Genomic DNA, 25,557 nt, shown 5'->3' with positions numbered 1-25,557 from the left:
TTTATAATAAGAGGTCTTTCGTTATCTTCTGTTAATACAGAGTGTGAAAGTGTTCATAATTTGTGACTCATTTTATTTTATTTTTTTAGCATTTCAGTGTTCCCCTCGAGGAGGAGAACTGTTCATTTCACTGCGACCTGAAGGAAGAATTGACATTAAGGGTGGTGCTGCCCTTGTCCTGGAGGGCACACTGACAGCCTAGATACTTGTGCTGTAATGCTGCTATCTATAACAACAAACCATTGTTTCCATGTAAGGAAATAGAATGGCTGCCTTTAGCAAATTAGCATGGTAGTCCACTTAATTAATCCTCATGTTAGGAAGATAAGACATGTTGATGGAAATTTAGTAATGCTTCCAGACTAATTAACTAATGGCGTTTGAACTGAGTGTATTTGAAATGTAAATAATGAGTAGCAAAAAATAATGTCACTCATTTTGATTATAACTACACATCAAAGAATGAGAAATACATTTAGTAGAAGTGAAATTAAACCATTTAAACTTAGGTGTGAGTACCTTTTGCAGCCATTTTAAAGGCTCAATAACTATGTGGAGTTAGAAAACTATTTCATGGTAGAACACTAAGAAAAAGTACAGTAGGCTATAAAATGTTTGCAATGTTATGCTGTGAATATGGAGAATATGAATTTATGTGCACAAGCATGGGTTGTGAAGATAGCAAAGTGAAAAATAGCTCATGTGTCGGGATAAGAATGGAAGTAACTCTAATGTATATAAAAATCGTTCACTTCATTGCTGCCCTCAAGTACAATAACTAAAAATTAGGACATAACCAAAAATTAAAACAAAAAAATGTATATTCCTGTCATTGTAAAATTACACACTAAAAGTAATGAAATCTTTTAATTTTTCCTTTTTTTCTGGTACTAGGGATTGAACTCATTTGGGTCCTATCACTAACCTACATCCCCAACCCTTTTTGATTTTTGACTTTGAAGCAAAGTCTCACTAAGTTGCCAAGGGAGGCTTCAAACTTGTGGTTTTCCTGCCACAGCCTCCCAAATGGCTGGGATTATAGGCATGTGCCACAGTGCTTGGCTAATCTTTTTTGATATGTGACCTTAGAGTGATAACTTAAAAGGGATTCTTCTCTTAATAAAATGTTTTAACATAACTTCATATTCAGTTAAATCTATAATATTGAATACCTAGAGTTGATTTTGGGATGGGGAATGTTTTGAATTGTTTCAAGTGTTTAACACTGATGCCAATTCTTAGCCATTTCAAGAACCACAGGCTGATTAGTTATGTCCCTGTAAAGTCCCTAGTTTTTCACCTTAATTGCATTAAAGAGTGAATTTATTGTTGCATTAATCTTATGTCTCTTTTGATTGGCAATAAAAATAAATAATTTCCCAGCTTTCATGTCTCAGCTTAATGAGTGACCCCTGGCCTCTCACATGCCTCACAACTTATCATGACATAGCCATGGATCATGATTCCAAGAGCAAGAATCACTGCAGGGTTTTCATGATGTATGAAGTTTTTCCAATCTGAGACTGAAATATATGAAGAATTTTATATAAATCCGTAGTTGAAAGAGCCTGAATCTGCTCTCTCAAATGTATGCTTTTTTTTTCTTATTTTTTTTTAAATTCTTATTCTAATTTATATAGGCTAATTTTTAATAGATATTTTTGGGAAACAGTTACTGAGAGAACTCTGAATTTTTTTTTGGTGGGGGCGGGGGGTTGCTGGAGATGGAACCCAGGGTCTAATACATGCCAGGCAGCTTCTCTACCACTGAGCCACATCCCCAGCCCCCTCTGAATTGTTTTTTGCAAAGTTGCTATTGGTAGCACAAGACTCTGTATCTGCATATATTTCAAACCATGTATCCATTTTTGGAAGTCATTTTAAAAAAAAATTATCCATGTAGCAATGTACAGTTGAGTCAGAATAGTCAGCACAACAGATCATGCTTACTGTATTTACTGAGCCTCTGAAGGTTGACTGTGACCGTAAGTACATAATGTAGCAGCAGCCTGAGAAGCAGGGACAGGGCAGGATGGGCATATCTGAAAGAATAGACAAGTGGAAATGAAGCCAGGTGTGGCGGCACATGCTTGTAATCCCAGCTGCTTAAGTGACTGAGGCAAGAAGGTCTCATGTTTCAGGGCAGCTTCCACAATTTAGCAAGCCCCTGTCTCAAAATAATAAATACCTAAGTGAATCCCACCATCGTGGGATCCTAATTAGAATAATATATATTCCACACTTGTATAATTTTATTAAATGGATTCTATTATCATGTATAAATAAGAAGACCCCCTCCCCCTCTACACATACAGAAGAAGAAGAAGAAGAAGAAGAAGAAGAAGAGGAAGAGGAGGAGGAGGAGGAGGAGGAGGAGGAGGAGGAGGAAAAGGGAGAGAGGGAGGGGGAGGGGGAGGGGGGAAGAAGAAGAACCACCAATTTAAAAAACAACAAAAAACTAAAAGGCTGGGACATAGGTCAGTGGTAGAGCACCCCCTTGGGTCAATAATCAGAACTGCAAAAAACAGGAAAGGAAATGATGTCTTTAGAATACAGAGCCTCTAGGATTAGCATATGTGTGCAATGAGTTTTCTGCTAATATGAGCAGAAGGTTTGAGAGTGCTTTTAAACACTAGTTCCAGCCAAGTTTTTTCCTGCCTCTTCCACTTCTTTTTACCTTAACCTACCTGATCTTCCCAAGAAGGAACATAAGAGAACATGGAGGGAGAGCCTTAGAAATATATCCTAGCCATTGGCTGAAAAAAGTGATTCCAGCAAGTTGGCATCCCCTGCTGTATTGAAGTAGGTTAGGCTGTGCCAAAGTCTGAAATATATACAAAATCATAGTGGCTAGAAACAATGAATTCCATCATTATGTATAATTATAATTCACCAATAAAAATATGGAAAAAATCACGGCAGCTAAAATAGCAAACATTAATTTCCTCTCACTTATCTACTATAGGTCAGGAGTGGTTCTGCTCCTTATATCATGCAGCAACCCGGTCAGACTTTTTCATTCTGCCATCTGGTCTCCTGTTTGCTGCATCAGGAGGAGAGGTGGTATAGAACCTCACTGTGCTTTGGATCAGAAGTGATAGGTGTCAGTTATGTTCACAAACTGTTGACTAGGACTGGTCACATAGGCCCATCTAATAGCAAAGGAGTAGAGAAATGTCTAAGAGCACATGGGTATGTTCTATGTACAACACAGAGCTGCCACACCCAGGAAGGTTTTCAGGCCACTTAGATGGCTTAATTCCCCCTAGGGTGGCATTACTTGGGTAGATTCATCAAAGTTCACAGTCTTAGGGGTAGGGTCTCAGGAACCCTATTATGCAAATACACCAGGAATTAAGCCATCTCTCAGATGCAGACACACATTAACTTAGTGCACAGAGAATGATAGGTAAAGTCAAAATGCCAATTTGTTATTTTACAAATAAGAAATGTAGTCATGTATACTAGCCCATTTTCTGATGCTATAAGAGAATACCACAGACTGGGTAGTTTAGAAAGAATAGAAATTTTTTTGACTTATGGTTCTAGAGAATGGGAAGTTTAATATCAAGGTGCTACCATCTGGGGAGGGTCTTCTTCCTTTTTATCCTAATTAATTAATTAGTTTATTTTCAATACTGGGGATTGAACCCAGGGTGCTCTACCATTAAGCTATATCCCCTGTCTTTTTTATTTTTTATTTTGAGACAGTATCTCAGTTGCTGAGGATGGCCTCAAACGTATGATCCTCCTGCCTCAGCTTCCTGAATTTCTGAGATTACAGGTGTGTGATACCATGCCCAGCAGTGAAGGTCTTCTTGCTGCATCATAAAATGACAGAAGTCATTACATGGTCAGGGAGCATAAGAGGGGGTAGAAATAACACATATTCTCTGAAGAATAACCTTAATCTGTTCCTGAGGGCAGTGCCCCTATGACATAGTGAGTTTGTTTGTTTTGTTTTGGTGGTGGTGGTATTGGGGGTTGAACCCAGGGTCTTGAACATTGTAGGTAAGTACTCTACCACTTAAGCTACATCCAGCATAAAGTCCTGCATCTTCATACTGCCACAACTGCAATCAAATTTCAACATGAGTTTTGAAGGGGACATTTAAATCACAGCACCATGGAGTACATTAGATTAGAGCAATTTCTTCACATTTATCTGTCTGGAAAGTTACATTGTAATTGGAAAGCTCCGTGGAGTCAAAACAAGGAGAGTCAGCTAAATGAACTTCATCCAGACGTGATAATATATTTCACCAGTACATTAAAATCTCATCACATCTCATGTCATTTACTTGAACTGGACCACATGCGCTCAGGTTGGGGTCAAATGTGATCTTAGTTTTTAGGTAGATTTCTTTTTAGAACAACCACTGTCCCTAACTCAAACCAACAACTTCATCTAGCATGCAACAATGTGTTCCAGCTCTGTAGAAAAAACTGGCAATGCTGGGCTTTATGAATTTTGTATCGGCCTACCAAACTTTATAGATTTTTAGGTGGGATTTTCAAGGACACTTTTGGCAACATTCAGTTTTTGTCTTATACACAATGATAGCCTGTCTCCAAAGTGGCTCCCAGTGACCCCATCTTCTGCTTTTCAGACCTTTTTGCACTCCCCTCCCTCACTGTACCAGGGTTGGTTTCTGAGGCTGATGGCAGAGCAGGTTGTAAAACTCAGAACCTGCTTCTGAGAGCAGGTTGTAAAACACAGAACCTTCTGTTCTGGTTGGTTTCTGCCTGTCTGTCTCTCTTGCATCACTTTTCCCATGAGAAGCCAGCTATCTCACCATGCACAGCTTGGAAAGAGATTCATGTAGCAAGAAACTGAGGCCTATAACCAACAGCCACATGAATGAGCTTGGAAGCGGATCTTCAAATGACGGCAGCCCTGTTGATGCCTTGACCATAGCTTTGTGAGATGCCCTGAGCCAGAGGCACTCAGATAAGCTGCTCCAGATTCCTGATTCACAGAAACTAGGTTAACAATTTTTTTTTTTTCTGATACTGGAGATTGAACCCAGGGATTTGCACGTTCTAGGGAAGCACTCACCACTGAGCTATATCCCCAGTCCTTCTTACTATTGTTTTAAATTTTGTGACAGTTCTCACTAAATTGCAGAGGCTAGATCACACTCTTGAACTTGTGATCCTCCTTCCTCAGCCTCCTGAGTAGCTTGATTACAGGCATTCTTGGCTTATGTTTGCTGTTTTAATTCACTGAATTGTGAGGTAACATGCTGTCTTTATCAATTCATTATTTTTTTCTCATTGATTTTCTTTTGAGATTGAGGTCTCATTATGTTGTCCAGTCTGGCTTTGAACTTGTAGACTCAAGCTGCTCTCAATTCCTGATCCATAGAAACTGAGATTTTTAATATGTATGTATGTATGTATGTAATACTGGACATTGAACCCAGGGGCAAGCTACCTCTGAGCTATATCCCCAGACCTTTTTATTATTTAATTTTTTTTTCTTTTTGTGGTACTGGGGATTGGACCCAATGCTGCTGTACTGAACTATATCCCCATCTCTTTTTATTTTTTCTTTTGAGACAAGGGCTTGGTAAGTTGGCTAGGCGGGCCTCAAATTTATAATCCTTTTGCCTCAAACTCAAGAGTAAATTGGAATTACAGATACAAATAACTAAGCTAGCACATATTAATTTTATTAAGAAAATTTCAAACATTTAAAATTAGAATATAATGAGTCCCCATGAAACTTTCACCCAGGTATAACAGGTTTTTGGGTTTTTTTTCCCCTCAACTTTTTAGTGTTGGGGATTGAACCTGGGGTTTTGAACATGCTAACACAACACATGGTCTATCACTAAACTATACTCCCAGCATGGTTCAAAGGTTTTTTAATGTATGACCAATTATCTATACCTCCACCCACTTCCTCTCTTCCTGGATTATTTTGAAGCAAATTCCAGATAGACATTATGTACTCTTTTTCTAAAAAATATATATTTTTTTAGTTTTTTAAAAAATTTTTTGGTGTTATAGTTGGATACAATACCTTTATTTTTATTTGTTTTTATTTTTATGTGGTGTTGAGGATCAAACCCAGCGCCTTGCATGTGCTAGACAAGCACTCAACCACTGAGCCACAGCCTGAGCCCTATTTTTAGATTTTGATGGACCTTTATTTCATTCATTTATTTATATGTGGTGCTGAGAATCCAACCCAGTGCCTCACACGTGCTAGGCAAGTGCTCTACCACTGAGCCACAGTCCCAGCCCCCATTATATACCCTTTAAAAAATATCTTTATTTATTATTATGTGGTGCTGAGGATCGAACCCAGTACCTCACATGTGTGAGGCAGGTGCTCCACCACTGAGCTACAGCCCCAGTCTCCCATTATATACTCTTATTAGCAAATATGTCAGTATTTGTCTTTAAAATAAAAGTACAATGGGACTTAGATCAGATTATAGTCAAGCCATCAGATTTCTTTAATGTTGCTAGACATTGCCAAATGATCCCCCTTTCTTGGGGGAGCGCAAAATTCATCGCCCTGTTGAGAACCATTGCTTGGAATGTAGCTTAGTGTATAACACACTTAGCACACATAGAGCCCTGGTTTTGATTCCTAACACCAAAAATAAATAAATAAATAAGTAAACAAACAAACAAACAAACTCTGAAAAAAGGAAACACTAACCTTCATAACAATCATACCTGTGGTAGACAGATTCTCTTTTTTTTTTTTTTTCATGGTATTGGGGATTGAACCCAGGGATGCTCAACCCCTGAGCCACATCCCCAGCCCTTTTTAATTTTTATTTGACCCAAGGTCTTGCTAAGTTACTTAGGGCCTCTCTAAATTGCTGAGGCTGGCTTTGAATTTGCAATTCTGCCTTGTTCTCCCGAGTCACTAAGATTACAGGCTTGTGCCATGGTGCCCAGCAGTAGACAGATTATTTTTTTTTTAAAAAATATTTATTTTTTAGTGGACACAATATCTTTATTTTACATTTATGTGGCGCTGAGAATCAAACCCAGTGCCTCATGCATGCTAGGCGAGCACTCTACCACTGAGCCACAACCCCAGCCTCAGTAGACAGATTCTTAAAGTGGCCCTATGATTCCTGCTCCCTAGTGTTCATGCCCTCGTGCAATTACCTCCACTTGAGTGTGACTTTCTTCTAACTAAAAAGTACAACAAAGACAATGGCATGTGTCTGATTACATATGCCCATTACATGATGGTGTTACAAAAGATGGAACTACAGTCTTGCAGGAGGAGGTTTTTTCCTTCTTTGCAAACCTTGAGGAAGCAAGGTACCACAGAGGGGAACCCAAAAAGAAATGAGGGTGGCCACTAGAAGGCAAGAGCAACCTCTAGCCAAACCCTCAGTCCTGCAAGTGCTAGGAACTGAACTCTGCAGATAACCTGAGTTCATTTGGAAGCTGATATTTCTCCAGTTAAGCATTCATAGGACTGAGACCCCAGCCCTAGACAGCGCCTTGATTTCAGCTTCCAGAAGACCCAGTCATGCCTAGATTCCTGACCCACAGAAACTGTAGACTAGTAAATATGTATTGTTTTCAGTTACTACTTTTGTGGTAATACTGATATACAGCAATTGAAAACTAATATAACATCCAAAAAATGATGAACAATTACTTAATATTATTGAATGTCTTGTTAATGTTCTTACTTCCCTGCTTGCTTTATACATTTTTTTTTAAACAGCATTTTTGTGAGATATGCTGACTTTAGTCTGCACCGGTGTGAGATGTGAGTCTGCAGCATATCCCGACTCACAGCAGAGCTCCTTTTTTTTTCGGCCCAGCCTTTCTCAGATCCAACCTGCCTGGGTCCTGTCAAAGCTTATATCCCTGAACAAGCTTTCCCAGGGCCTCATGCTGATCAGCCCTGTCTTTCCACTTAGATCAGATTATAGTCAAGCCATCAGGTTTCTTTAATGTTGCTGGACATTGCCAAATGATCCCCTTTTATTGGGCGAGGGCAAAATCCATCATTCTGTAGAGAACCATTGCTTTTAGGTTAACCTGATTTTCTCTTCTTTGACTTACTTTGTTTTGTGGTTTAATTTTCAAAGGGTTTTCCTCTTTCTAGAGTGGGGATCCCACTTGCTATCATTCCCTGAATCCTGCAAGTTAGGTGCTCAGCTGAGATCTGAATTCACAGCCTTTGGGTCTAATGTGCTGTTAAGCAATCTTATATGGTCGTAAAAAGCAATGTTAAGATTTGCTGTCTCCTGTTATAAGGCACCCTGCTGGAAGCTAGCAGGGTAGAGAGCTGAGGGACAGACTGCAAAGGAGATTAGAGAGGGAGTATACAAACTCTCAAGGGACTCCTTTTAACCAGGGAGACCAGGCTAATCCTTTTGTGAAAAGATAATGAGCACTTTTGCTGGTCTGTGATTAGGGCCTGCATATGGCACAGATACCAAGTGCTATGGCATAGTCAGGGGAGTGTTATAGGAGAGGGTTTAGAAAGACCAGGGCAGAATAGATTCAGAAGTGAATGCTCAGGGTGTGTGTGGGTTTTGTCTAGATTTCCCACATCTATAAAGTAATTTTTAAGTTTTGTGGGGAAAAAGAGAAAAATTAAAAATCAGTAATTCTTAAATTAATAATCCAACTGGCTAGACAATCTATAAATATAAGGACAGATAAATGATACTAAAAGTTATTGATTTTTTAAAAACTATTAAAATCTATAGAAGAAATCAGGCACAGTGGTTCATGCCCGTAATCCCAGTGACTCAGGGCAGAGGCAGGAGGATAGCAAGTTGGAAGCTAGCCTCTGCAAATTTATGACATCTGTCTCAAAAATTAAAAAAAAAGGGGGCCAGGTATGGTAGCGCATGCCTGTAATCCAAGCGGTTCAAGAGGTTGAGACAGGAGGATCTCAAGTTCAAAGACAGCTTCAGCAACTTAACAAGGCTTTATGCAACTTAGTGAGACCCTGTATCTAAATAAAAAATAAAAAGGGCTGGGATTGAACTCAGAGGTTAAGCGCCTGTGGGTTCAATTCCTGGTACCAAAAAGTAAATAAAAATATATAAATTAATAAAAAGGGCTGGGAGTGTAGCTCAGTGGTAAAGTGGCCCTGAGTTTTATTCCCCAGTATTACAACAACAGCTATTTATCTATCTATTCATCCATTCGTCTATATAGAATTAGCAATTGTGAGTCAGCCATGGTATAAGAGAAAGGGTAGGGTAGTACTGTGGTTCTCCAAGTGTGGTCCTTCATCATCAGCATCAGCATCACTTAAGAGCTTTTAGAAATGCAAATTCACAGGCCCTATCCCAGACCAACTGGATAGGGCCCAGCATTTGGGGTTTAAAAAAGCCCCAAATCTGGGAGCCAGAAAACCCAGTGGTTCTCAAATTAAATTTAATTTGAGAACCACTGGGTTTTCTGGCTCCCAGATTTCACCACCACTTCCTTCACTCCCAAGTGACAATTGCCTAGGCAGCTCAATGACTTTTAAATGTGCATTGCCTCAAAATCTCCCTGACTATACCAATATACTTGCTGCTTAGTGCACTTTTAGAGGAGCTTTTTTTTTTTAATTTTTTATTAGCTTCCAGTTCTGTTCAGCATAGAAAAATTAGCTGTGCTCAGGTGGGAACTGTTCAGTAATGTGTTGGTAATAAACAGATTAGTTAATCAGCCATGATTTATTAATGATGAATTAATTATACCTGATTGTGCAGTTCTGCTAGCTAAATGGAGCTTTAAAGTAGTTATTTTATTAATCATCACAGTGCTAATTGCAGACACTTACAGAAGGATCACTAATTAAACATGCAACCATATGCAGAACAAGTTGGGCTGCTGAGACCTGCAAGAATAAGAAACATTCACTTTTAGGGCAGCCAAAATAAACTTTATTTTATGCACTATTAGGGAGTTTACTTGGCAATATTAATTAATCACTGTGCACTAATATTGTAATATTTTCCAGTAGGAATTGATCCCTATATCAAAATGTATGTAGTTCTCAGTGAAATTCTGTTATAGAAGTATTGCTCTGTTTTACATTCATGCAGACTGTTTTAACAGAGACCATTGATCTATGGGATGGGTTATAGAAGAGAGTTAAAATTATACACTAGACTTTTGTACAATGTAGAGAACATCAGGTGAGTGGGAAATTGTGAACTCCTAGGGATCAGGAGTACCCTTGTGTGTTGAATCAGAATAAGAGGATTTATAACCTTGTGCTGTTGGAGCCTAGGAAGGAATGAGACCATTTAGATAAGGAGGCCTCCGGTAAATTCAAGGATAGCTAAATCACAGGGAAATTTTAGCTCAGGATAGATTAAAAGCACCACATGCCTTTTTTTTTTTTTTTTTTTTAATTTCATGGCTTTTTGTTGTGATGAACATTAATTGTTTGGGGTTATTCAGCATCCAAGCACCATCATCCTGGCACCTTGAGCTGGGAAATTCTCTATGAGTAGTATAAGGAGAGAGTGCCCAACTTTCCCCATGGAAGCCAAAGCAACCAGATGTTACTTCTCTCTGCAAATCTGAGGGTGGGCCTGCTACTCAGGCTCACTCAAAACAGAAACGTTCTGGGAGTTTGGTCCTGAACGGGGATGCAGTACTGTGGAGGGGGCTGGGCGGCTTGGTCCCTGCAGTGGCAGCTCCATGAGATAACACAGGATTCTGACAGTTGGTGAAACTGCTCAGAATAATGGCTCCAGGAATAATATTTGCTTAATATTTGTCCAACAGATTATTGTTTCAAATCAGTATTATATGAATATATGATAATTGTGTGATGATAAGCATGAGATTTCAAGTTGATCAATATTTGTAGAGTCCATACTTTCCCATGATCTGAAGTGCTACCTCCCTCAAATGCCCACCCTCCAGATGTGATTGACTGTTTCTGACCCCTCTATTCTATTGTATTTATCACTTGTTTTTTTTCTATACCAACAATGTACTGTTTTCATTGTTATTTTTATTAAACATTTGAATCTTCATTATATATATTCTGCCATATAATTTCCCAGAATTTGTTTAATTTTATAATTATTTTAAAATACAAGTTGACTCTTGGTAAAGAGTCAAATAATACATCCCAGCAGCTCAGGAAGCGGAGGCAGGAGAATTGCATGTTCAAAGCCAACTTCAGCAACTTAGTGAGGCACTAACCAACTCAGCGAGACCCTGTCTCTAAATAAAATACAAAAAGGGCTGGGGATGTGGCTCAGTGGTTGAGTGCCCCTGGGTTCAATCCCCAGTACCATAAAGAAAAATCATAAAGTAACACAAAGTATGCAAAAGTGAAAACTAAGTCTCCCTCCCACCACTGATCCCTTTTCTACCTTTCCCTTCCTCAGTGACAATCACTATTATCAATTTGTATTTTTCCAGACGTATTTATGCAAGTACAAGTTGTGCATATGGTTGTGCATATACACATATCTTTGTGTATGTGTGTGTGTATGTATGTGTGTGTGTATATATATATATATAAAGGGTAACTTAACTAATCACATGGTTCTGCATCTTGATTTTTTTTTGAATTTTAATATTTATTTTTTTTTAGTTTTTGGCGGACACAACATCTTTGTTTGTATGTGGTGCTGAGGATCGAACCCGGGCTGCACACATGCCAGGTGAGTGCGCTACTGCTTGAGCCACATCCCCAGCCCTGCATCTTGATTTTTAAAATGTGATATATGTGGGGCTGGGGTTGTAGCTCTGTGGTAGAGCACTTGTCCCACGTGCGTGAGGCACTAAGTTTGCTTCTCAGCACCACATAAAATAAAAAAATAAAGATATTGTGTCCATCTACAACTAAAAAAATATTTTTAAAAATATAATATATGTTTAGTCAGCCATTATTATTATCCCTGTTTTACAGATGAGGCAAGCAATGCCCTGAGAAGAAACTGACTGTTTAAGGTTACTCAGTTAGAAAGGTGGTTGGGTCTGAATTCAAAACCAGGCTGTGTGACTAGAAATCTGATGGCCTTTTGGCACTTTAAGGAATATTCCCCTAACTCCCAGTTCTGGTTATTATCCTGTGTATCCCTCAAATTTAGAGGCCTAAAAGTCCTTCGTTATGCTCACAGATTCTGTGGGTCAGAAATTTGCACAGGACAGCGAGGAAGACTTGTCTGTACTCCATTTAGGAATGGAGGAACTTGAGGAACTCAGTTATGGTGGCTATGGTCACCTGAAGGCTTGTTCTGACACATCTTTGGAGCCTATGTAGGGAACACTCAAACAGCTGGAGCTAAAACAGTTGGAACTCCTTGACCATCTTTATCTCAGTACGGTCTCTCTGCCTAATGTTTCCAGCATGGTGGGTTTAGGACGGCTGTACTGCCTCCCTGTTGGCTTGGCCCCTAAGGCACAAGGCCTGAGAAAGCCGGTGGAAGCTCTGTCTCCTTTTATGAGGTAAAATTACACAGCTGTACTTCTGTTGCTTTCTCTTCTTTCTGTCTTTCTTCCTTTCTTTCTTTTTTTACTTTACAGTACTAGGGTTGAACCCAGGGGCACTCTACCACTGAGGACATCCACTCTAACACTCCACCATATCCCAATCCCTTTTCACTTTTTGAGACAGGGTCTCGCTTGGTTGTCCAAGTTGGCCTCAAACTTATGATCCTCTTGCCTCAGCCTCTGGGCTCCTGTTGCCTTCTGGTGATGAAGACATTTACAAAGGCCTATCTAGGCTCAAGGGCAGGACACCTTTAGAGAGAAGAGTGTCAATCTCCATTGTAAGAAGAACAAATGGGATGGAATATATTTGACTACAGCTAGTTTGGGAAAATATAGTGTGCCACAGAGGGTTTTGGGTAATTCCCCATAGTCTTAGAAAATTTGGGTATAAAGGTTAGCAGGAACAAAGAATGATTTCATTTAGAAGAAAAAAAAAAAAAACCTCATGTAATTTTTTTTTAAATTTCAGTGAAACAAATGCAATCCTGTCAATGAAATATTGTCACCAAACATATGGATGTACTTACAGATGATTATCAAAGAGACTTTTGAAAATGTTCTTAGCTGAATGAACCCAAAGAAACTTTTAAAGAATCAGAAACACGTGTCAGCTTTCAAGAACTTGGTGAGCTCTCAAGCATGCTCTGAAAGTAGATGGACCTACTTGGCTGCATTCCCTAGTCCTGCATCATTTAGAGGGCTTATTAGTCTCCTTGGCTTAACCCTGCTGGGACAGTGCCTTGTAGTCATTGATGCTGCCAAATGCTCCTGGGGAGGCCAGAGTGGCCACTGTCGGATGCATGGCCTATGACTTTGTGTAATAGCCAGTTGAGGTTATTGCAATACCTTTGGGTCAGGTTATTTTAAGTTACAATAGACAGTTTGTGAATTTCATCAAGCAACTGGACGTTCTTTCCAGCTAAAATCATGATTTCAGCATAAAAGAAAAGAAGAGGTAAGTTAAAAGCCAACACCTGTTCTTCTAAAATTGCTCTACTGCAGGTACCAACCCTAGAGAGTTGGCAGATGGCTCCGTGTTTCTAAGCCTGACCTTCGTAGCCCTTCATCAATCTTGAGCTGATTGATTCTCAGGAAAGAGGAGATTGGCTTCCCAGGGTACCCAAGATACCTTTGATTTAGTTACTACCTGAAGACCAATTAATTAGCACACACTGATTCTCTCAAGCTTTCCTAACATAAGCCAGGAAACACTGGGCATAGCCTAGCTGGGGCAGCTTTACACTAGCTCATTAATTACTGTCACTCCTGGCATGGATGCTCCTAAAACATAAATTAAAAAGCATCATTCTGTACCATGGAAGACAAATCTTCAAGGCTTGTGGCTCTCCTGTGCTATGATTCCTATAGTTGAAGGGCCCCCCATATTTAAAAACTTCTGCCTAAAACTACCAACTGCTTTTTCCAATCCTTCTTTACTCATGGCTGCCAAGAGAGTTTGTTCATCGTGAGAGAACTGGCTCCTTGACTATCTGGCACTTTGTTCTATTAAATTTAGGAGCTTTAGTTATTTTTTTTTTTTTATTTGAGTCAAAAGGGATTGTATTGCTTTTTTATGACATGGAAGTAATTCACATTCACATCTCAGTTGTCCTCTGGAAGGACTATTGGGATCTCATTCTTCTCCCCTACATGAGGCTCTTGGCCTCTCTCTCACTTGGTCCCATTTCTTTCCTAGTCACTCAGTTTTTGCTCTTCCAAGCTAGCAAGGAATACTAAAGTGGGAAGAGCCAGGGCTGGATCTGGGGGTGTGATGTCAATGTGATGAGAAGTGATAAAGGAGAAATAATAGAATAGTATAGCCCATGTATCTATTTTTTGAAATGGAGTTTTACTGTGTTACCCAGGCTGGCCTCAAACTTCTGGGCTCAAGTAATCCTCCTTCCTTAGTTCCCTGAGTAGATGCAACTACAGGAGTGTACCAGCACTTCCATTTTTAAAAATTAGCTTCTCGGGCTGGGGTTGTGGCTCAGTGGTAGAGTGCTCACCTAGCATGTGTGAAGCACTGGGTTCGATCCTCAGCACCACATAGATTTAAATAAGTGAAATAAAGGTGTTGCGTCCATCTACAGCTTAAAAAAAATAAGTAAAATATAGGTATTGTGTCTATCTACCACTAAAAATATATTTTGAAAAATTTAGCTTCTCTATAACTTGTTTCCATTAAGAAGATAACCTAAAGTTGACTTTTGCTGTTAAGGACTTTCTCCCTGGGGCTAGGGTTGTGGCTCAGTGGTAGAGTGCTTGCCTAGCACATGTGAGGCACTGGGTTTGATTCTTGGCACCACATAAAAATAAATAAATAAAATGAAGGTTTTTTTAAAAAAGAACTTTCTCCCTGAGGGTACAGTCACACGCTTGTAATCCCGGGAACCTGGGAGGCTGAGGCAGGAGGATTGCAAGTTCAAGACAAGCCTCCGCAATTTAGCAAGGCCCTAAGCGACTTAGTGAGACCCTGTCTCAAAAAGGGGAGTGGGAGTATCTGGAGATGTAGCTCAGTGGTAAAGCTCCCTTGGACTCAATTCCCAGTATCCCCAAAAGAAAAAAGAACTCTCTCCCCATGATAAATCCTATTTTGGATAGTGCAATACATTAATTAATTGGTACTGGGATTGAACCCAGGATGCTTACCACTGATGCTTACCACTGAGAAGACAAAGTCTCCTCAGTTACTGAGTCTGCCCTGGAACTTGTGATCCTTTGCCTCAGCCTCCCGAGTCACTGGGATTTACTGGGATTGCCTGCATTTGCCATCAAGCAGGGCTTATATTTTTATTGTCAAGGAAATTTTAAAACATACCTCTCTCCACAAGTCAAGTGCTCATCAGGCAGTTTCAGCCGTTATTATTATCAATTCGTGACCAATTTTGTTTCCTGTGTATCCCACAAAGGCAGGCATTCTACACTCCCTGCTTGGGTTCACCCTTGGGTTCAGACCCATTTCCTCAGCAGAACATTCTCTGAAGGAGGCAACCTGGTGTGGTGGACTCCTTCCTGTCTTCCTCTCCACTCTTGAGGACAGAAGCTTGAGAACACCTCAAGTGTCACATTCTATTTTACTTGATGGGGAAACTCGAGGCGTCCTGGTGGCAGCAGGACAAAAGGACAGCTGTGCTGGGCTGCCCACAAATTAGGGCATCTCTGGAGACTACCTTCCAATTCTCATTTAATTTTTAGGAGAGCTTTAATTATGCCACCAACTGTCCTCACTTGAACAATCACGGGCACTAGGTTGATGGGGGGAAAAGAGTGATTGACTTGATTTGCATAACCATTTACCTTAATTAGAATGTCAAAAGTTGGTGGCAAAGAGGCCTAGTTGTGCTTTGACTTAGGATCATTTTAATTTAGTCCAATTTACCATTATTACAACTGCCTTCCTCTGCATCTCCCGTCCTCTTCTAAAGGATTTGTAGCAAAAACAAAATTAAAGCAACTAGTAACTTGCTCTTTAGACTGAACTCCTGGGGGGAAAAAAATCTAAGAGATTCATTTCCTTAATCCAAACCATGATCTTAGTTTCTAGCTAAATTAATAGCTCCATGGATATTTAGATTGAGCACTGATAACACAGGCAAACACTTGACTGTGAATCCAGAAGCCTGCTTTTTACACGTGAGTAAGAGGGTAGAATCATCTTCAAGTTGTTCTACCAGGAAAAAAAAAATGTGTTTGAATAGCCACGTTTACTCCAATGTTTAAACACAGGATTGGTGTGTAATGATAATAATTGTAGAGGTTTGCTAATCGAGAATATTCTTTTAAATTATATGTAGAGCTTCTATGAGGACATGATTCTAAAGTACGAAGGGACTGAGAATAAACGGAGCTCCAGGTCTCAGGCATGGAACCACCCAGATCCATTAGAGACTCTTTAAGCACGCCTGGGTGATTCTGGGTCTGGCTGGTGAGCTACTTACTCAGGTCCTGGTTAAATCAGGCATCCTCTGTTTTTCCGCCCTCATTCCCTTTTAGCAGCAGGAGGCCACCTATTTAATTAGTTGAGGGTGGGAGCGTCTGTAATCTCCTGGGGGTGGCTTCAGCCCCAGGGTTGGATAAGAGGGTGAATCCGACAACGGGTGTGGCTGGCCTCTCCCCTGCAACATATGGGGAGCCCACCATGCCTTCATCCCAAGTTCCAGCAGCAAGCATTAGAGGAGAGGCCTTCCCTGCTGGGAACACACCCTGCTAAGCCAAGGGCAGGCAGCGTCACTAGTAGAGGTCAAGGCAGTTCTGAGAGCAAACAGCATCTGGCAAACTATGCCAATTGGAAATCAATGGCCCTCCCTGGGTGGGTTTAATTTTATGGTTATTTGCACAAACTTACAGTCCCTAATGGGCAGGGCAGAGCTCCCAGCATCCTCCCAGAATTGTTCCAATGGAGTCTGATGTCTTGGCAGCCAGTGAATAGGTTGAATTGAAGAGTCTGTTCCCTGGAGGCTAGTGCCGGAGTCTGGCTGTCATGCTACGCCAGAGTAACGGTAGGGTTAGCACGGGGGATGTGACCGTCAGCACACTATGTGGAAGCTCCTGAAGCCATACACACTGTCTCCTGCCTGAGGGAGACAAGCAGGTTCCTCTGCAAGCAATACTGAATCTTTATGTTCCGTCTACAGATTCCATGTTTTTCTTAGAGGTCAGTGATTCTTGAATTGACATAAGATTTCACAGTGGTCAAGAGGTTATGTTCTATAGTCAGGTAAATCCAGGTTCCACTTCTCACCCACAAAAGGATCTTGGGACAAATTTCTTGTCCTCCCTAGGCCTCGATTGCCTCATCTAGGAAAGGAGGATAATAATAGTACCCACCTTACTGAGCTGCTTTGGAGATGGAAATAAGATAACATGCTGGGGGGCTGGGGATGTGGTTCAAGCGGTAGCGCGCTCGCCTGGCAAGCGTGCGCCCGGGTTCAATCCTCAGCACCACATACCAACAAAGATGTTGTGTCCGCAGAGAACTAAAAAATAAATATTAAAAAAAAATTCTCTCTCTCTCTCTCTCTCTCTCTCCAAAAAAAAAAAAAAAAAAAAAAAAAAGATAACATGCTGAACAGGCCTAATAGAGTATCTGACACATTGATGCACTTTAAACAAATTTGAGGTTTTCAAAGTGACAATAGGGACTGGGCATATAGCTCAGTGGTAGAGCGCTTGCCTAGCACGTGTGAGGCACACTGGGTTCTATCCTCAGCACTACATAAAAATAAATAAATAAAATAAAGTTTTGTGTTCATCTGCAACTAAAAAAATTTTTTAAGTGACAATAAAGATAATAATTCCTGCCAAATATGAACAATCTGGGACTCAAAATTTGTTAAAATAGGCAGGAAGAGAAGACTGGAATGAGCAGCACTAGTTTTAAAATATTAAATTTTGTCAGGTGTGGTGGTGCACACTTGTAATTCTAGCAATTCAGCAGGTTGAGTCAGGAAAATTGCAAGTCCAGCTGGGATAACTTAGCGAGACCCCTTTTATTTAAAAAATAAAAAGGGCTGGGGATGTAGTTCAGTGGTATGGCACCTCTGAATTCAATCCCCCAAATCAAATAAAATCTTAAACTTTAATATTTTTACCATTGAACTGTTAAAGTTCTTAAAGTTGTGTGGGAATTCTTTCACTTGCTCATTTGTCCCTTGTTCTGACTCATTAATCTTTCTTGTTTTTCATCAGCAAGATGATGATCCAGCCAATATGCTATATTTTGGCTGCACCCTGTGATAAATTGGTTATCACTGTGGAAGGCCTTTAAGCCAATCCTTGGGTCTAAACAGAACCAGAACTCAGGGAACCAGCAATGGTCATGGTGATGACTTCTGCTGTATTTCTTAAATCATTCCAAGGAGAGAGATGAACAATCAAGACCAAGTGATGACCCACAAAATGGAGAAAAGCTTTTATGTAGCTGGGGATGGGGTTGTTTTCTTTAGAGCCAGACACTAACATTGTAGTTCATAAAGGACCAGTGGATGTTTGTTATTTGAAGAATTAATATTCCAGTGTCACTTGTTTTCAAGGAAGCCCACTTAGTCATTTTGTGTAGGCACAAATTTGAGTCCCAGATTGCCAGAGGATTAGAGAAGGAGTAGATCAACTTGGTGAACCAACTGGCATGAGCACCTCCTTGCAGCCCTTTGCCTCTTGGGCCTTATAACTGGTGTAATCTTCTGTGGGGAGATTTCATGTTCTGATGATGTTCTCAAGGTTAGAGAATCCAGAAATTACAGAATCCCAGACACTATGTGCCTCACGTTCTCTTCTCCCCCATCAGAGGCAATTTCATTGCAGTGGACACTGGGTGAACAGGAATGCAGAGCCCTACTTCTGGATAGGGCTAGGTGAGGAGGACAGGAGACGCAGGGCCGGTTCTCCCAGACAATTAGATGGCAGCCAGAAGAACCGCTCCAAGTCAGAATCACGACTTCTGCATGATGCTTGGTTACTTTCTTCCTTAGTCTACAGCGTTAGTGGGGTCCCATCATTGGGTGAGCCGGTCTGTCTTTCTCAAGTAGCCACAACTACAGTGGCTTCTGGCTAACTGCAGGTCCCCTGGTGACCATGCTGATGCTCCTTGTCCTGTTTTCTGGCTAAACCTAGAGCCACCTGACAAACTAGTGAAGCCAGATTTAAAATTAGGTAGTCAGTTTAGTTAGGTAAATCGGGTCTAATATCAGTGAAATCTAAAATGGAGGCCATGCTGAGAATGATTCATGGAATGTTAATGAAGTCCCTAGGCCAAAGTCCACCCCAAAGAAATGTTAATGGAACCCAGGAAACAGCCCCCAACAGATTTGGAGATAGCCCATCCCAAAGAAGTGATAATGAAGTCCTTCCTGCCCAGATTACTTGTTTGGCCCACCAAAACTATAAAAAGGGGAGACAACCGCACTTCCTCGGATTCCACCTCTTGGGTCCCCTTCTTCCTCGGGAGAAGTCTTTTCTGCTGTCCTTTAATAAACTTCTAATTTCTACTCTGGCCTTGCCTCGGCATGCTTCTTTGGTGTTATTCTTCAACATCGGGGAAGCAAGGACTCGTCACCGGTCAACAGCGGTAACACTAGCCAATCAAATTTTCTCTCCTAGAATTTTTTTTTTTTTAAGAGAGAGAGAGAGATAATGAGAATTTAAAAAAAAATATTTATTTACTTATTTAGTTAGTTAGTTTTTAGCGGACACAACATCTTTATTTGTATGTGGTGCTGAGGATCGAACCCAGGCTGCACACATGCCAGGCGAGCGCGCTACCGCTTGAGCCACATCCCCAGCCCCTCTCCTAGATTTTTGAAAACTTGACTGGAATAGACAAGTGGTTGGAGCAGAGTCCTCTTGTGATAGTGCTCGAGGGCTAGGTCCCAAGCTGCTTTTGTTCATGGCCTGACAAAGAATTGCTTTAAGCTTGATCGAGTGAGCTATTCTAGTGATTTCCTTATAAATCCCCTAATTTTTGCTGAAATTTGCCAAAGACTGTTTTTTTTTTCATTTTGTTGATTTGTTCATAGCATACAGCATATATGCATGGAGTATAATTTCCCATTCTTGTGGTCGTGCATGATGTGGAATTACATTGGTCATGTATTCATATATGATCATAGGAAAATTATGTCGATTTATTCCGCTGTCTTTCCCATTCCTGTCCCCATCTCTTCCCCCATTCCCCTGTCCAATCTGGTGAACCTCCACTAAGACTGTTACTGTTTTTGCTTCTGAAAGAACCTTATGTGATAAGTCTTTCCTACTGAAAACTTTGAAAAAAAAGAGAGAGGATGAGGTTTTGTACAATAGGCTTATGACATTTACAAGAACTCTTTTTAAAAATTTTTATTTATGTAGAATGCATTTGGACATATAATCCACAAATGGAGCACAACTTCCCATTCCTCTGGCTGTACATGGTTCAGAGTTACTCCACTAGTGTAATCATGTATGTATATAGGGAAATAATGTCTGTCTCTTTCTACCATCTTGTACTTCCCATCCCCGCAATCCCACCCCTCCCTTCACTTCCCTCTACCCAAACCAAATTTCCTTCATTTTTCCTTATCCCCCCACCTCACTATGGATCAGCCCCTGCTTATCAGAGAAAACATTCGGCTTTTGATTTGGGGGGATTGGCCTATTTCACTTAGCATGATGTTCTCTAATTCCATCCATTTACCTGCAAATGCCATAATTTCATTCTCTTTAAGACTGAGTAATATTCCATTATGTATATGTATCACATTTTCTTTATCCATTCATTTATTGAAGGGTATCTAGGTTGTTTCCACAGTTTAGCTATTGTGAATTGAGCTGCTATAAACATTGATGTGGCTGTATCACTGTAGTATACTGATATTAAGTCCTTTGGGTATAAACTGAGGAGTTGGATAGCTGGGTCAAATGGTAATTCCATTCCAAGTTTTCTGAGGTATCTCCATACTGCTTTCCATAGTCGTTGCACAAATTTGCAGTCCCACCAACAATGTATGAGTGTGCCTTTCCCCCACATCCTCACCAACACTTATTATTGCTCGTATTCTTGGTAAATGCTATTCTGACTAGAGTGAGATAAAAATCTTAAAAGTAGTTTTGATTTGCATTTCTCTAATTGCTGGAGATGATGAACATTTTTTCAATTGTATTTCTTCTTCTGTAAAGTGTCTGTTCAGTTCCTTAGCCCATTTATTGATTAGGTTATTTGTTTTTTTTGGTGTTAAATTTTTTGGGTTCTTTGTGTATCCTGGAGATTGGTGCTCTGTCTGAGGTGTGTGTAGTAAAGATTTTTTCCCATTCTGTCAGCTCTCTCATTATATTATTGATTGTGTCCTTTGCTGAGAAGAAGCTTTTTAGTTTGAATCCATCCCATTTATTGATTCTTGATTTTTACTTCTTATGCTTTAGGAGTCTTGTTCAGGGAGTCATGTCCTAAGCCAACATGATGAAGATTTGGGCTTAATTTTTCTTCTATTAGGTGCAGGGGGTCTCTATTCTAGTGTCTAAGTCTTTGATCCACTTTGAGCTGATTTTTGTGCAGAGTGAGAGATCTTCTGAAGTCTTTAACCTTGCAAAAATTGTCATAACATAAAATATCCCCCATAGAAGCTATCAGAGCTATCAGACCCAAGAGGCAAAGGGCTGCAAGAGATGCTCATGCCAGTTGGTTCACCAGGTGGATCTTTTCCTTGGTAATCTTCTGGCAATCTGGGACTCAAATTTGTGCCTACACAAAATGACTAAGTGGGATTCCTTGAGAACAGGTGACACTGAAGTATTAATTCTTTAAATATCAAAGTTCCACTGATCCTTTGTGACTACAATATTACATTTAGTGAAGAGCTGGAATGTAGCTTCAGCTCTGCCAATCTTACCGTGAAGCAGGCCCTGGGTTTCCCACCATCATCACTGGAAATAGCTTCTTCCCTGGTACACATCTTTCTACTCTACGTTTGGGCACTGGTTCAGCCTGGAAGGCTCTGGCCTCATCTTCTCCAAAAGGCTTCCTCTAAGATCTTCCTCTGAAGTTGGATTCATTTATTAGTTACAGCTCTGAAGCTGGGCGACATTTTGAGCAAGAGATCAAAATCTCTCTCCCAGCTTCCTCAAAAGGGGAAACATTCCACCATGGTGTCATCAAGGATTGTGTAACTTTGCAGCAAAGCTGAAGACACAAGTCCCTGTTAGGACCAGCGCAGCTTGTAATCTCTGGTTGTGGAGCACATCCTCTTTCCCATGACCAACCAGCATCTCCCAGATAGCTGCCCTTGGTCACTTCTACAGGATGTACCCAGAATTAGTGGCACTGCTTTAGCTTATGGTAGACATCCACATGATCTACTAGAACTTCCCTCAGGCTTCTTTTCATGCTTCGCATTATGAATTAATAGCATAACTTCTTCTGGTGGTCCCTCTTGAGGACTCTTGCCCCCACATTCATCTCTAAGTCTCTTATTTCTCTCTCCCCCTCGACCCCCGCCACATGTTCAGTGATAGGATTGGAATCAGGACCAGGGAAGCAGCTGGGTATGTGTCTAGGCAGTCCCTAGCCCTGTCATGGAAGCTCTTCCAGACAAGAACCCCTGAGCCCAGTATAGGACATCAGTGGAGGAAGAGATCTGGGTTCAAATCTGACCACTGCGTTTATCAGTTTACCCAGGGCCACAGGCTTCTTGGCCACAAAATGAGGATTTTAAGAGTCCCCACTCAAAGGACATAGTGAGGATGGGCACTAACACCTGGTAAGCATTTGGCAAATATTCCCTCAATGAGTTTCTTTATGGTGATGATATCGGTTTCCTTAGTTCAAGTTCAGCCTTAGGAAGCCTTAGCCAACCAAGCAGCATATATGTATTTATTAAACATTCTAGCAAGACCCAGATATCTAAAATTTGCCCCTCCCTCAAAGAACTTATAACCTATTTGGAAAAATAGGAAATACATTTTAAAGGAAGATAACAACAATATCAATTTTAAGTATTCAGATCATTCAGTACTATGCCTAGTGCCTAGAACAGTATCTGGCACATAGTAAATACAATAAATAAATGTTGAACAAATGAAAATCAGTTCACTGGGTGCAGTGACACACATCTGTAATCTCAGCTACTTGGAAGGCTGAGGCAGGAGGATCACAAGTTTGAGAGCAACCTGTCTCAAACGAAAAAGGCGGGGCTGTGTGTGCTGGGTATAGCTTAGTGGTAGAACACTTGCCTATGTTCAACACCCAGTACCAAAGGTGTGGAGGGGGGGGTGGGGGAAGGGGGGTTGCCAATAGCACTAAAATAAACAGAAAATGACTTCCCCCTGGGGCAGGGAGCTGACATCAGCCCACCAGGGAAGCCTCTGGGCTTTTACACTGAGCTGACTCAGGTACTGCATGAAACCTGGATTGTAAGGAGAGCTACCCTTTGGGGAAGTAAGCTACCTGCTCATTGCAAAACAGTGGATGCCACATTTTCACAGCAGAAACAAAAGCAGCAGATTTGGGGCTATTGATTTTGGAGGACATGATTCCCCCAACAGGGACTATAAGCAAGAGGAAAAAGAGCTGTGTGGTTAAGTGAACAGGGACTGCGCGCCCCTTGTGTGAATCCCTTCAGTTATCTTTTCCATTTCCTTTGCTTTTTTTCTTTCATCAGTATTTCTGGATCATCTATTCTAGGTGCTAAAGGTACAGCTAGGAACAGTACAGAGGAAGCTCCTGAATTTCTGAAGTTTCCAAACAAAACACTAAGGAAACTGAACACCAGATAGAGTAGGAGCTGAATGACACAGGAGCCAGACAGGAAGATCTGGGGAAATTGCATTTGACGCAGATGGGGCAACAGTGAAGAAGCCCCAAGTTGGAGGAAAGGAAGAGAAACTGCAGCCTTTTGAAGGGACAGTTGTAAAGATGACATCAGAGACACCAAAAGGAAGTAAGAAGTGGTGTCATTTCAGGCCACCAGCTGAACTCCTTCTTCCTCCAGAGCATGATCCATGGCCCTGAGCTCCTAAGGATAGTAACTATGTACTGCCTCATACCTAGGAGAGTGGGTTCAATTTTTCTGGTCATGTCCTCCTACCACAAAAGGTGGGGAAGCAGGAGCAGGACGAGTACATACTCACATATAAGTGTATGCATGGATATTTTATATTTTATAAAACAGACCTCAAAACCGAAATTTAAAGGATGAGGTAAAACAAGAATCAGTGAAATGTCTACTCTTTTCCTATACCTTAGTGTCCTCTCTTCTGCGCCTCTTAATGAGTAAGACCTGATTTATTGCTCGGGGTAGTTTATTACGTGTTGAATCTCATTTGTACAAATGGATTGTGAATTCCAACAACCTAAAGGCTGTCTTTCCCTGTTTGCCTAGCAAAGGGCTGAACGAATGGAAACCCTGATTACTGTCTGAGAGATAAAACCTCTAATCGATAGTTGGCTTTTGGTGTGGAGAGTCTCTAATATGAGGTAAGGTCCCGTGGTTTGCATGAAATGTTCCTTGTTTCAATCAGAGTCCAACCAGGAAAGCAAAGTCATGGTGAGTATAACGGCAAAAGGATCAGATCTTACACAGGTAGGGGAGGAGTTAGAGACATGAAGGTCCAAAAGAGATTGTCAAAGGGTCAGAGCACAGCGCTGCTGGGTGAACGAGTCAGAGCTTCCAGGAGTATCTGGAAGCCAGGCATGACCAGCTGCTAAGGTGGGACTGGGTGTAGGGGCTGGTATAGAAGTCAGGTTCTTTGTGGCTCCCACTTTTGTAAGTTCACATGAAACATTTACTGTCGACTCACAGGACCAGAGGTTGGGAGGGTAGGATGAGAGAGAACAAGGACAAATAGTTCCATAGGCACTTCGGTACCTGTCTCGAGGACTCTAACCAATTGTCTTCACAGAATGATGGCTTCACTTCTGCCTCCCAGAGCTCATACAACTTTATTTTTGCCCAACCCAAGTCTGGAACCACAGAGGAATGGGCATTCTGAGAAATGTAGTGTCCAGCCTAAGTTTACCACAGGACAGTCCAGCACTAGTGGACTATATCGTTGTTGTGATTTGGATCTGGAATGACCGCAAAAGGTGCCTGTATTGAAGGCTTGTTCCCAATGTAGTGATATTCAGAGGTGGGGCTTTTCAGAGGTGATGGATCATGAAGGCTCTAACCTCATCAAATAATCAGACCACTGATGGATTCATAGCTGAATGGACTATTGGGAAGTGGTGGAAAGTGTAGGAGATGGGACTCTATCTTGTGCCGCCTATTTCCTGGCTGCCATGAGGTGAGCAGCTCTCCTGTGCCATACCCTTCTGCCATGATGCTCTGCCTCACCACAGGCCCATAGGAATGAAGCCAACTGACCGCGGCCTGGGATCTCTGAAACTCTGAGCTAGAAATAAACCCTTCCTCCTTTAAGGTGATTTTTTTGGGGGGTTTTGTCATAGCAACAAAAAACTGACTAATATACTCATGAAGGAATATCATGATTATTGATTTGTCTTCTGAAATACCTCAGTATTAGGAAGGGCCTTGATTGATAAACACAGTAGATAGTGAAGCATCTCCTGAAATTTTTACTTCTGGGGGGTAGTTTTTTATGGTCTTATTTAAACACAAATAAAAT

General features: G+C 40.9%; 1 protein-coding gene across 2 annotated transcripts in view; it reads left to right on the top strand.

Moving 5' to 3' along the window:
- Pbld (phenazine biosynthesis like protein domain containing) overlaps nt 1-1,364 on the top strand; it is a 55,870-nt gene extending 54,506 nt beyond the window's left edge. For both annotated transcript variants that reach the window (XM_077798493.1, XM_026394628.2), the window contains exon 10: nt 90-1,364. In XM_077798493.1, the coding sequence (XP_077654619.1) occupies nt 90-202 (113 nt within the window). In that variant the 3' untranslated portion in view covers nt 203-1,364. The remainder of the gene's footprint in view (nt 1-89) is intronic.
- Nucleotides 1,365-25,557: the final 24,193 nt, after the last annotated feature.

Source organism: Urocitellus parryii, chromosome 5 (genome assembly GCF_045843805.1).
Source record: "Urocitellus parryii isolate mUroPar1 chromosome 5, mUroPar1.hap1, whole genome shotgun sequence".
Taxonomy (NCBI): domain Eukaryota; kingdom Metazoa; phylum Chordata; class Mammalia; order Rodentia; family Sciuridae; genus Urocitellus; species Urocitellus parryii.
This window is presented reverse-complemented; position numbering and strand designations above follow the sequence as displayed.